This window comes from Rhinoraja longicauda, chromosome 30 (genome assembly GCF_053455715.1).
Source record: "Rhinoraja longicauda isolate Sanriku21f chromosome 30, sRhiLon1.1, whole genome shotgun sequence".
Lineage (NCBI taxonomy): Eukaryota > Metazoa > Chordata > Chondrichthyes > Rajiformes > Arhynchobatidae > Rhinoraja > Rhinoraja longicauda.
The window spans coordinates 21,386,568-21,400,410 of NC_135982.1; the positions used below are offsets into that span (position 1 = coordinate 21,386,568).

At 49.5% G+C, this 13,843-nt stretch overlaps 1 protein-coding gene across 1 annotated transcript in view; it reads left to right on the forward strand.

Annotated features, from left to right (window-relative positions):
* The window catches only part of LOC144607922 (1-phosphatidylinositol 4,5-bisphosphate phosphodiesterase eta-2-like), a 182,338-nt gene that overhangs the window by 92,476 nt on the left and 76,019 nt on the right, over positions 1-13,843 (forward strand). The window contains exons 5-7 of the mRNA XM_078425056.1: positions 2,982-3,152; positions 12,193-12,286; positions 13,071-13,274. Of these exons, the coding sequence (XP_078281182.1) occupies positions 2,982-3,152; positions 12,193-12,286; positions 13,071-13,274 (469 nt within the window). The remainder of the gene's footprint in view (positions 1-2,981; positions 3,153-12,192; positions 12,287-13,070; positions 13,275-13,843) is intronic.

Consider the following 13,843-nt stretch of genomic DNA (forward strand, 5'->3'; position numbering starts at 1 on the left):
CGCAAACTAACACTATCCTACAGACTCGGAACAATTTACAATTATACCAAGCCAGTTAACCTTCAAACCTGTACGTCTTTGTAGTTTGGGAGGAAACCGGAGATCCTGGAGAAAACCCCCACAGTCACAGGGAAAACGCACAAACTCCTTACAGACAGCACCCGTGCACAGGATCGAACCCAATTCTGGCGCTGTAAGGCAGCAACACTACCGCTGTGCCACCGTGCTGCCCCTTTCTCCTTTGTCCTCTCTCCCTTGCTCCTCTCCAGGGTTGAGGAGCCCCTGTCTCCCTCACTAACCAGGACCCCTGCACCAGGCAGTAATGCAGTGACTGGCATTGCCCTGCACGGCTGTCTCTCCCCCGCCGGCTGCCACTCTGCCTGGGCCTGTGGCAGCCGTGCGATGGCGGATCAGCACCATTCTGACACAGACCATGCTCCCACAATGCACACACCACGCTCCCACCCGCCCAGCCAGCTCCCTGCAAGCCTGCGCTGATCGTGTTGCTAGGCGACTCGGCATTTGCCAATTGCCAATGTTAAAATCAAGCCAGTGGTGGTGCAAGTATTACAACTGACCCGCAAAGAAGAAATAATGCCCTTAGGAAGCTGACAACCTTTTACCTTCTGCTGAAATTTTTGGGGTCTGCCCCCACCTGCTGATCGATACAGTAACAACCATCGCGTATGATCAGGCATTAAACTGGCAGCAGTCAGAGTTCATGGGTGCAGTGTAACTGTGGAGAGAGTGGATGCCTGTGTTTTGAACCACCTGATTTTGCGCTCAACACACACACATATATACACACTCACAAAACCACATGTATGCACTCACACACACTCACATTCACTCACACACACACACACATATATACACACGCACAAAACCACATGAAAAGGCTCACACACACTCACATTCACTCACACACACAACCACATGTAAATACACATGCACATTCGCACACATTCACACACCCATATATACATACACATACAAAACCACATATGAATACTCTCACAGACACACTCACACACACACAACCATGTGTAAATATACACACACATTCACACACACTTTATATATATATTATATATATATTCAAAAGCACGTGTACGTGCATACACATGCACACACACGCATGCACACAAAAACAGACACACACACACACACACACACACACACACATATCGACGTGCTTCCTGATTATTGGTGGGGTCTCTGCCGCTGGTGGAGCGGGGAGCACGTGGCCGCTGGCTGGGCGAGGTCACGTGGGGCGCGGGGCGGTGACGTCACCTTGTCCCGTATTTGGGAGCGAGGGAGTTGGCAACCCTCGTCGCGAGGCTTGCGTTCTCTGTATCAGGAAGAGAGGCAGCTTGGCTTGGCAGTAGCTGACTCGTTATGCTGATGAACCTTGGGCTGGCACTTGGTAAGTCATAGTGACAACAAAGCATCCTGCCAGGGGCAGTTAGGGGGTCTGCTGACATGTTTCCCCGGCCGGCTATTTTTTTGTGCTGGGATTATTACTGCTTCCTTTTATGTTCCTTCCATTTGTCGTTATCTGCTGCACATATTCAAGTGGTCATTAGCTCAATGCCGAGCATCTGCACATGATAATGCTCCCATTACTGCAGAGTGAGTGCACCTTCGCTTGTCAAAACTGATTTAGGTTATTGGGTACCATCTGAATTCCAGCGCTAATTTAATCTGCAAGAGAGCACTGCGCTTCCTGACATTAGATACAGTCCCGTGGTCACACACACCCTGCTACCTGTGTTCTGCTGTGCCACATCTCATGAACAGAGGGGCTTCACGGTGGCACAGCGGTAGAGCTGCTGCCTTACAGCGCCAGAGAATCCGGGTTCGATCCTGACTACGGGAGCTGTCTGTGCGAAGTTTGTACCTTCTCCCCGTGACTGCATAGGTTTTCTCTGGGCGCTCCGGTTTCCTCCCGCACTCCCAAGATGGTGCAGGTTTGTAGGTTAATTGGCTCGGATGAAGTTACAAATTGTCCCCGGTGTGTTGGATAGTGCTTGTGTACGGGGAACGCAAGGCAGCGCGGACTCGATGGGCCGAGGGGCCGCTTTCCGCGCAGTATCTCTAAACTGAACTAAACAGCTTTACAATGCCGTCTTTCTCTCTATCCGTAACCGAGCCAGTGCTCGACTTCCCTTCCCTTCGCCTCCACCTCATTCTTCCACTCTCTTCTACCTGTGTTGCTCGGTCCTCTCAAGAATCTATCTATCTTTGTCTTTAAAACACCCAATGACGGCCTCTACAGCCTTCAGTGGCAATGAATTCCACAGATTCACCACCCTCTGACTAAAGAACCTCCTCATCATTTCCTTTCTGAAAGTATGTCCTTGTATTCTGAGGCTATGGCCTCTGGTCCCAGACTCTACCACGAGTCCCAGCTCCACACCCTTCTTTCCCGGACATTTGTTAGGCATTGAAATTGGATGCAGCAGGAAATCCATGATTAGTTTAGTTTAGTTTAGAGATACAGCACAGAAACAGGCCCTTCGGCCCATCGAGTCTGCTCCGACCAGCGACGTCCCCTACACTAACACTATCCTATACACTAGGGGCAATTTACAATTTTTACCAAGCCAATTAGCCTACAAACCTGTACGTCTTTGGAGTGTGGGAGGAAACCGGAACACCCGGAGAAAACCCACGCGGTCTTAGACAATAGACAATAGGCAATAGGTGCAGGAGTAGGCCATTCGGCCCCTCGAGCCAGCACCGCCATTCAATGTGATCATGGCTGATCATTCTCAATCAGTACCCCGTTCCTGCCTTCTCCCCATACCCCCTGACTCCGCTATCCTTAAGCTTGGGGGGAACGTACAAACTCTGTACAGGCAACACCCATAGTCAGGATCGAACCCGGGTCCCTGGCACTGAGATGCAGCAACTGTGCCACCGTGATCTGGGAATATCACAGTGGGGAAGTTAACGGGACTTTCTTTGCCCATTGCCAGGAGGCGGACACGGACGACAACCAAGGGACACTGGACTTTGAGGAGTTCTGCGCGTTCTACAAGATGATGTCCACGCGGAGGGATCTCTACCTTCTGATGCTGATGTACAGCAACCACAAGGACCAGATGGACACCGACGACCTGAAGAGGTTTCTGGAGGTGGAGCAGAAGGTGAGCACTTCAGGGGGGAAGACCCGTCCCAGTGTTGGGCAGCTCCCTCTCTCCACAGGCTCCCAGTTGCCAGGAGGGGTTGGGGGAACTCTGACGGAATGAGCAGAGAAAGACATGTGCGTGAGATGTCAGACCATCTCGTATGAAGGAGAGAGGCAGCCCACAGCATGGGCCTACATGAGGCTCAGGGATGTACTGTATTTCCAGAGCACCATTTGGAAGCGACACATAAGTCTCCAATTCAGTTGGCAGTCTGCGTAGGGTTACCTGAGGCATCAGGGTACTGGAACTGGTCGCAGTGGCCTTACACAGAAGGCCTTACACAGCCTCACATGAAGAAAGACTGGATAGACTCGGCTTGTACTCGCTGGAATTTAGAAGATTGAGGGGGGATCTTATAGAAACTTACAAAATTCTTAAGGGGTTGGACAGGCTAGATGCAGGAAGATTGTTCCCGATGTTGGGGAAGTCCAGAACAAGGGGTCACAGTTTAAGGATAAGGGGGAAAGTCTTTTAGGACCAAGATGAGAAAGTTTTTTTTCACACAGAGTGGTGAATCTGTGGAATTCTCTGCCACAGAAGGTAGTTGAGGCCAGTTCATTGGCTATATTTAAGAGGGAGTTAGATGTGGCCCTTGTGGCTAAAGGGATCAGGGGGTATGGAGAGAAGGCAGGTACAGGATACAGAGTTGGATGATCAGCCATGATCATATTGAATGGCGGTGCAGGCTGGAAGGGCCGAATGGCCTACTCCTGCACCTATTTTCTATGTTTCTATGTTTCTAGACCAGGATTGCTGTCTTTAATTCAATCTAACTCACCCCATTCCCCAAATGCTGGCAGCTATGCATTCAATCAGTGGGACCCCTGTAAACCTCTGCCCCTCTTCCCTTTTTTCCCTTCCCCAGAACCCAGCCCTTTGATCAAGAAGTCCCGATTCCTCTTTAATAAGAAGATAGACACAAAATGCTGGAGAAATTCAGCAGGACAGGCAGCATCTCTGGAGAGAAGGAAAGGGTGACGTTTCGGGTCGAGACCCCCGAAGGATCTCGACCTGAAACGTCACCCATTCCTCTCCAGAGATGCTGCCTGTCCCGCTGAGTTACTCCAGTATTTTGTGTCTATCTTCGGTTCAAACCAGCATCTGCAGTTCCTTCCGACACATTTCCTCTTTAATAAGAACAGAAAGTGGTGGAAATGCTCAGACAGTCAGGCAGTGGCTGTGGAGACATAAACTGCTCACATTGCAGGTACCACGGCTTTGCACCTGACACTTTTGGCATCTCTTTATTTACGTTATTGTCCACCTGCGAATGACCAGGGTTGTTTCCACATGTTTGAGGCACTTTTCAAAGCAAGCTGTGATTTAGTTTAGTTTAGTTTCAGAGATACCGTGCGGAAACAGGCCCTTCGGCCCACCGAGTCCATGCCGACCAGCGATCCCCGTTCACTAGTATCGATGGGACATGTTGCTCGGTGTGGGCAAGTTGGGCCGAAGGGCCTGTTTCCACACTGTGTGACTCTATGACTAGCATTATCTACACACTAATGACAATTTACAATTGTACCGAGTCAATTAACCAACAAACCTGCACGCCTTTGGAGTATGGGAGAGAACTGGAGCACCTGGAGAAAACCCACGTGGTCATGGGGCAAACGTACAAAGGGATCCAGTGTCAGAGGGCTATGGTGTCGGAAGGAACCAGTGCCAGAGAAATCCAGTGGCTGAGGGATCCAGTGTCAGAGATCCAGTATCAGAGGGCTGCTACTGTCTCGGAAGGATCAAGTGTCAAATGGAACCAGTGCCAGAGGGATCCAGTCTCAGTAGACTCCAGTGTCGGGGGGGGGGGGGGGGGCTACAGTCACAGGGACACAGTGTCAGAGTGACAATTCACAGGAGGGTACAGTCACACCGACACATTCAGAGAGAATGTCAAAGCATTTCTGGATGAGGAAAGTATAAAGGAAAGTTTGAAGGAAGAGATGGAGAGAGGGGCGAAAGCAGATTGTTTAGGAGAGAGTCAAAGAGCCTGAACCAAGACCTTGGGAAGAGTGGTCAGTGGTGGGATACAATGTAGAGGCTGTCATTAGATGAACCGTGCGTTTGTGGTGAATTGTTGGGGCAGATGTATTTACAGAGAGGGGATGAAAGAAACAACAGGAAAATAACACAAGTCTGGGCTCATCAGTGCCCCCCTGGCCCGCCACGTGTGGAATACACTGAGGCTGACATTTCCAGCCCTTCTCTGGTCAGCCATTAAACCCAAACAGCTGTGTTTACTCGTGCCTCCTGCCCAATGAGTCTCAAGGATAATGTTGCTAAAATAATTTCCCAGGTGTTGCAGGGTATAATTACAGCCTCATGGTCTCACTGTATCATTATCAATTTACGCAGGCATGAAAACAGCAGCGTTTAGCTTTAATGTCTTTTAATATATTTGAACTGTAATTCAACTGGCTTCATTCGATGTGCCTGTCTTTTGTTGCTCTGACGCGCCTGTTGTGGGACCTGCTAACATTCCTGGAAAAGAGCCAACAGTCCAAAACTCAAACCTCCACTTGATTCAGTCGTCTCGTCTTTTTCTAAAGCTGTGATTTCCTCCGTTTGCCCTGGTTGCTTTGATGCTGGAGCTGAGGGCACTATCGTTGGGGCCAGAGGCAATTCAGTATCCAAAGAGAGCGAGTGGCAAAGAACCCATGCCATAAGGTCATAGGTGATAGGAGTAGAATTAGGCCATTCGGCCCATCAAGTCTACTCCGCCATTCAATCATGGCTGATCTATCTCTCCCTCCTAATTCTCAATTCTCCTGCCTTCTCCCCATAACCTCCGACACCCGTACGAATCAAGAATCTATCCATCTCGGCCGTAGAAATATCCACATGGTATGGTTGTTTTTCATAGGTCAGGGCATTGAGAATGGGAGTCAGGAAGTCATGATGCAACTTTACAGGAGTTTGGTCAGGCTGCATTTGGACTATTGCGTGCAGTCAATTCTGATTGCCCCATTGAAGGAAGGATTTGGAGGCTTTGGAAAGGGTGCAGAGAAGGTCGACCAGGATACATATTTTTTAAAACACAAAGAGTTAGAGTAACTCAATGGGTCATGCGACATCTCTGGAGAACATGGATAGGTGACGTTTCAGGTTAGGGCCCTTCTTCAGACTGATTGTGGGGACAGTAAAAAAAAAAGCAGGAAGAGAGGAGGGGCCAGACAAAGCCTGGCAGGTAACAGGTGGATACAGGTGAGGTGGGGGGGTTGATAGGCAGATGGTTGGACAAAGGCCAGAGGTGAAAAGACAGTGGGAGACAAAAGGAATAAAGTGTTGTGAATAGTGAAGCTAGAGGAAGGAATGCAGGTGGAAGGGGTTGGAGAGGGGGAAGTAGGTGTGAGTAGGTGGGGCACAGGGGAGAGGGGGTGGGAAAGAAAGGGGGATGGGTGAAGAAGAGGGAGGGGAGGTGAGTTACCTAAAATTGGAGGATTGAACATTCATACCGTGAGGTTGTAAGCTACCCAATGAGACAATGGAAGAGACCCAAGACAGGACGATCAGTATTGGATTGGGAACAGAAGTTAAAGTGGTTGGGGACTGGCATAAGTGTTCGGCGAAACAGTTGCCGAGTCTACACTTGGTCTCATCAATGTAAAGGAGGCCACATTGGGAACACCGGTTGCAGTAGTTGAGATTGGAGGAGGTGCATGTGAATCCCTGTCTCTCTCCATGTTTGACTCTATCAGCCCATCTCTCTGCGTTCTGTACCTCTGTGCTGCTGTGTCCCTCTTGTCAATCTCCGTCCTCGTCAGCGTCTACGTCTCTCACATTTCACGGATCTCCCCCACTCTCTTGTTCCTCTTTCTTTCCCTAATTTATTGCATTAACCAGTCAAAAGAAATGCTGAGGTTTCATGGATTGACGGTCGCCACAGTTGCTCCGTGTTGTCCATACGTCAGTCAACTTTCCAATAGCCTTCGGAAGGGGGCTTCTGGAGGGCCTCCAGTCTATCTAAGAGTCGACTTTATCGCGGTTGTCCTGGTCAGTACACACCAGGAAAGACCAGGTTGTCCGATCAATTTTCATCGAACAACTGGCCGAGTAGCACCAGCCCCATGTTTCAATAGGTCCACTCCCACCCCTGCCCCTGTCAAGCACTCCGCCAGGTTCACCTCCTGGTGCTGTCTCCTGAACCAGGGCATAGTCTGAGGTCGTGGCTGCCTGTCCGGATGGGGGTAAGAGATATCATGCTGCACTTTGAAGCACGGGCCGCGTAACCAGAACTCTCCCAATGATCTTCCATTAATCAAAGGCAAATGGGCTGCCCGTTCATCTCACTGCTGCCTCTGGAACATTACAGTTATTGATTTAACTGCCTACATGAAAGCAATCTAAAAGTAATTCATTGTGCCAAGGCACAAAGAAGCAGTTTCAACTGATAACTCTTCGTAAAGATTCAGCTCCTCAATTAAAACAGATTTCCTGTTATTTGCAATTTTCTTTCCCCTTTGAGAGCAACTCAATAATAAAGACCAGCATGTTTGCAATTACTTAATTGCAGTCATCCTCGATACCCTCAGAATTGTATCACACCCTCACTGTGCTTCCAGCGGCAGCTGATAGTTCAGCCAATGCCCCTACCGCCACAAGAGCGTAGATTTAGGAATGCTCCTCAAATCTGTAAGGCAGATCAGCCTGTCTTTCAAATACCTCTGCCGTTTCCACTTCATTTTAAAAAACTGGTAAACCCGTCTGTCGACATTACATCCACCCACGATATCATGAGAGGAATAGATTGGCTAAACGCACAGAGTCTCTTGCCCAGAGTTGGGGAATCGAGAACCAGAGGGCATTGGTTTAAGGTGAGGGGAGAAAGATTTAATAGGAAGCTGAGGAGTAGCTTTTTTTTACACAAAGGGTGGTGGGTGTATGGAACAGGCTTCCGGAGTCTTGCAGACGTGCAAGGAACGTGTACTGGGATGTACATGGCAGGAACACCGGATGCAGTAGATGAGGTTAGAGGAGGTGCACGTGAACCCCTGTCTCACCTGGAAGGACTGATGTGGTCCCTGGATGGATGTGAGGAGAGGAGGTTTCGGGACATGTGGTACGCCTCCAGCAGTTGCGGAGGGAAGTGCTCAGGGATGGGGTGGTTTGATGGGAAGGGATGAGTGAATATTTTTTTTAAAGATCCTGTTTGGGCCCAAACTGGGAGGCCTGGAAATGGAGCCATGAGCCTTGTGGCATAAGATGACAACACAGGCAAGTGTTGGGAAAACACACTCTGGGTCAGAACACGGTCAAAGAGCAGGAGAGCTGCAGCAATCACTAAATATATACGAAGAGATAAAACATAAAAGTCTGAGAAGGGGTTCAGACCCAAAACATCACCCATCTTTTTTCTCCAGAGATGCCGCCTGACCCGCTGAGTTACACTAGCATTTTGTGTCTATCTTCAGTATAAACCAGCATCTGCAGTTCCTTGCGACACATAAAAGATCCTGGTTGACCCCTGGTTAACTGTGAGGTTTTACCCCACCCCAGCCCCCACCGCTCTTTTCCAGCTTTCCGCTCCCTGGTCCATCCAGTCTGCATAAGGGTCCCGACCCAGAACGTCATCTGTCCACTCCCTCCAGAGATGTCACCTGACCCACTGAGATCCTCCGGCACTGTGTGTTTTCCTTCGATATTTGTACAGTGCGCAAGATTCCGCAAGGAGCCCTTCTTTTAGTTGCTTTTGTTGCAATGGGACCAAACGTCAGCAGCAGGGTTCGAGGCATGTATGTGACTACTCAAAGAAGAGCAAATACTTCAGCCAATTCTACTTTTGCATTTCCACGCGGAGGAGACGAGGCATTCTGGTGAGAAGGCAGTGGTCCACGGAGATATCACCCCCTCCTCCTGGGCTGTCCGTTCAGTAACCAGACATCTGCCCAACATCATCCCAACCCAACTGGTTCACTGACGTCCTTCAGAGAAGAGAAGGTGTGGATCTCACTAGCCTGGCCTTTATGTGACCCCTGCCCCACCATCAATATTGACTCTTCATTCCCCAGGGTCAATACAGGACAGGCAATAACTGCGGGCATCCCCTGTACGAATTAAGGAAAGAACTCCATAGACCGCGGCCGACCTTGCCTCCCATCTGCTTTATTTCAGCTAATAATTGCCTTTTAATGAACGTCAGTTTAGTGTTTGCCCTGTAGCTTTCCCTAGCATCACTGATGGATCTTGATTCCCTAGGTTTAGTTGAGTTGAGTTGAGTTTATTGTCACGTGTACCGAGGTGCACGTGAAAAGCTTTTGTTGCGTGCTAACCAGTCTGCGGAACGACAATGCATGAAGACAGTCGAGCCGCCCGCAGTGGAGGGTCGGGTCGGGTCGGGTCGGGTCGGGTCGGGTCGTCGCTGCCAGGCGGCATGACTCCTCTGCTGCTGGTCTCTCCGGTTTTGGACACCATCAGCCCAGGGCCTCTGGCTTCACAGCTCTTCTTTTCCCCTTTTCCCTCAGCTAATTCCTCGCAGTCCCTAGCACCCCGAGGCAGCAATGCTTAACCCTCCGTTTGGCCGTCTGCCTGAACAAACACAGCGTAAATCAAAATAAAGCCGGGTAGCACTGAGCACATTCGTGCACATTTATCTTTTCACGCACTGCCTCGAGTAACAGATTCAGTCGGCACCAAGTGTAAAAAGATAGGTGCGATTTTTGTCAAATTATCATAACGCTGAGCCTGTTTTCTCAAACCGAGTATCTTTATCAGTAATCACCAAAGTGGTATTTATCAATTGTTCAGTGTAAGGAGCAGAAATGAATCCGCGCTACAGGGCCGCACCACACTCACACCCCACTTCCAGGACAGGGTGAGACCATTTGCTTTCCTGTATCTGTGTCGGCATAATCACAAACTAATCCCGCTCTCTTCCCGCGTCATCCAAGGGTTGTCAATACAAAACCCGATATTTATTAAGTCCCTGCGAACATTTTACAACTGTTGTTACCGATTTGCGGTGAGCATTTGTTAATAATTAATGAGTGCATTTCAATAGTCCATTGCCGATTTTTCAAAATCCGCCCAACATACTGTATGTCAGCATTTAACATAAGCATTTAACCAACACATATCAACATTGACCTATTTAGATCAACATTCATTGGTTGCATAAATATTCAGCCAGTATACATCACCGTTCAACCTGTGGAAATCAATGTTCAGAAAGTACACGTTAATGTTCAATATCAGTATCAATACTCAACCACTGCTGATCAGAATATAGCAAAGTTAAGTATCAACTTCGCATCAGCTGAATGCAAAGGGTGCCAATTATTTTAAGAAACTGTTTTAAAAGGTTTGCAAATTCACAGCTTTTATTTCTAAATTTTGTACTCAGATATTAATAGCATGAGATTTTCTTTTAAAACAATACTATAATTTGCAATATTATTTTTAACTGGAGCCAGGTCAGCCAAGAATCACACCACTCCGAACCTCTCAACCCCTGACACCCCCGTGCTAATCAAGAATCTCACTCGCTTCTTCTCATAGGTTTGGTAGCTAGGACTTCCTTATCTCGGAGCCAACTTCATCTGTCTGCCCTGTTCTGTAAAGAAAATGGTACAGATGCTGTAAATCTGAAGTGAAAGAAGGTAATGCTGGAAATGCACAACAGACCAGTCAGCGTCTGTGGAGAGAGAAACACCACTGGCATTTCAAGCTGTGACTAATATTCCCACTTTCCTAAGCCTCCCCAGTTTAAGTTTTGAGTTGCCTTGAATCCTGGTTTAACTGCATGTTCAATATCACAGCGACTTCACTCTCTCCATAGTTCTCTTTCCCTTTGAGAACAGGGACATGCACAATCAGTGGGACGTTGGCTTGTCCATGCACGCCTGGTCTCAGCGATCAGCCCAACACCAGCAACAACAACTGTATGTGAAGTGATAGAAACATCCCAATACATCACGAGAGGATTGTAAAATAAAATCAGACACTGGGCCACATAAAGGGAAGATAGACACAATAAGCTGTAGTAATTTCAGCGGGACAGGCAGCATCTCTGGAGAGAAGGAATGGGTGACGTTTCGGGTCGAGACCCTTCTTCAGACTCACATGAAGGGATGTAGGAACAGCGAAGCAGAGGGGCAGAGAAACAGAGGGGGGCTGAGAGGTGGCAGTGTTTGGGGAGTGAGTTACTGAACTTTGAGACAGGATGGCTAAAGATCTGCCTCCAGTGTAGAGATATCGGGAATGCATAAAAAGCCCAAAATGAAGAATACTACTAACCTGAGGAAATCTGAGGAAGAGTCTTGGCCCGAAACATCACCCATTCCTTCTCTCCTGAGATGCTGCCTGACCCGCTGAGTTACTCCAGCATTTTGTGTCCATCTTCGATTTAAACCAGCATCTGCAGTTCTTTCCTACACAATCCTACTAGCTTGTTTCCTATCAAACAGCAGACCCAATTATGACTTTCAAAAGACACTTGGGCAGATATGTGGACAGGAAGAATTGAGAAGGTTATGGGCCAAATGCAGGCAAATGGGACCAGCCCAGAGTGACAACTTGGTCGGCATTGGTGGGTTGGGCTGAAGGGCCTGTTTGCATGCCCTGTGACTCTCGAACTCCCTCATATCCAGCATCAGACCCAACATCCATACGGTCAGCAGGTGAGGTCAGCATCAATCCCTGGGGAGCGCTGATCCACTGGGAACATCCTGGAGATTGAGTGTGTAGGAAGGAACTTCGGATCCTGGTTTAAACCGAAGATAGGCACAAAATGCTGGAGTGGCTCAGCGGGGCAGGCAGCATCTCTGGAGAGAAGGAATGGGTGACATTTCGGGCCGAGACCCTGAAGAAGCCTGTCCCGCTGAGTTGCTCCAGCATTTTGTGTCTATCTTCTGGAGATTGAGTCACCGCTTTGGGAATCAAAGGCATCGACTGTCCTGTGCAATAGACACCTTGTTGTCAGATACACTGCAGAGGCAGCTGTTCAAAGCCCCCCCCCCCCCCCTCTCTCTCTCTCTATCTCTCCCTCTCTCTCTCTCTCTCCCAGATGAGCTGCGTGACGAAGGAACACTGCCTGGAGATCATTGACAAATTTGAGCCGTGCCTCGAGAACCAGAAGCGCGGTGTGATTGGGATCGACGGTAGGTTCACAGCCTCGGCACTTTATTCCCTTCTTGCCGATTTCTCACCAATGCCCGGGTTCCTGGGGCTGCCAACTTTTACTTTCTTCTCAGGCTTTTAGAGATACAGAGCGGAAACAGGCACTTCGGCCCACCGAGTCCATGCCGACCAGTGATCATCCCTACACTATCGTTATGCCGCACACTAGGGACAATGTTACCGAAGCCGATTAACCTACAAAACCTGTACGTCTTTGGAGTGTGGGATGAAACCGGAGCACCCGGAGAAAACCCACGTGGTCACAGGGAGAACGCACAAACTCTGTACTGGCAATGCCCGTGGTCAGGATCGAACCCGGGTCTCTGGCGCTGTGAGGCAGCAATTCTACTGCTGCCCCTCAGGTCACTGATTCCCCCGCACTTGCCCAGGCAGCAGCTGTCCTACCCACGAGGGGCATAAGGAGAGTTTGCCCCTGCCACTTCAATACATACGCACTTGTGCAAACACCCACATTGCCATTCCCCTGCACCTCCTCACATGCCCCCTTGCTCCCTCACCCGCCCGCCCCAGTGAATGGACACCAGTTGAGTTTTCCCTCCACTGGGTGGAATGAATGACAATATCCGTCTTCCTATCATAGGTTCATGAGTTCTAGGAGCAGAATTAGGTCATGTGGCCCAAAGAGTCCACACTACCTTCCCCTCTCAACCCCATTCTCCTGCCCTCGCCCCACAACCCCTGACACCCGGACTAATCAGCAATCTGTCAACCTCCGCCTTCAAATGGATGTTATCGACCCGCCAGGTTTCACCAACTACATGCGAAGCCCAGCCGGGGACATCTTTAACCCCGAACATTACAACGTGGCCCAGGACATGACGCAGCCCCTCTGCAACTATTACATTGCCTCGTCCCACAACACCTATCTGATGGGGGACCAGCTGATGTCGCAGTCGCGGGTGGACATGTACGCCTGGGTGCTCCAGGCCGGCTGTCGCTGTGTGGAAGGTAAGATCAAAGCTGCCACTCTCCATCATCTGGCCTTGTTCCCCAGGTTGTTCCTGCAAGTTCCATGTTACAGTCGGACAGGCCCCATCTTTACACGTTAGGCTTTGGGTGATGACTGCGGGAGATTTCCTGACGTTCACAGCACTTTATAAACCAAGCTGTTGTTTAGTTAAGTTTAGTTTGGTTTAGTTTAGAGACGCAGCCCAGAAACAGGCCCTTTGGCACACGGGGCCCGCGCCGACCAGCGATCACCCCGTACACTAGCACTACCCTACTCACTGGGGACAATGTTACAATTTTACTTACAAACCTGAATGCCTTTGAGATGCAAACAGCCCAACTTGCCAATGCCGACCAAGTTGTGGGAGAAAACTGGAGCATCCGGAGAAAAAACCAAGCAGAGTCGCAGGGAGAAAGTACAAACTCCATTCAGACAGGACCCCTTAGCCAGGATTGAACCCGGGTCTCTGGCGCTGTAAGGCAGCTCCTCTACCGCTGCACCACTGTGCCGCCCATCTCTGCATGTACGCTTGTATTATGGCAAACACCTGTGGCAGCAGCGTACAGAC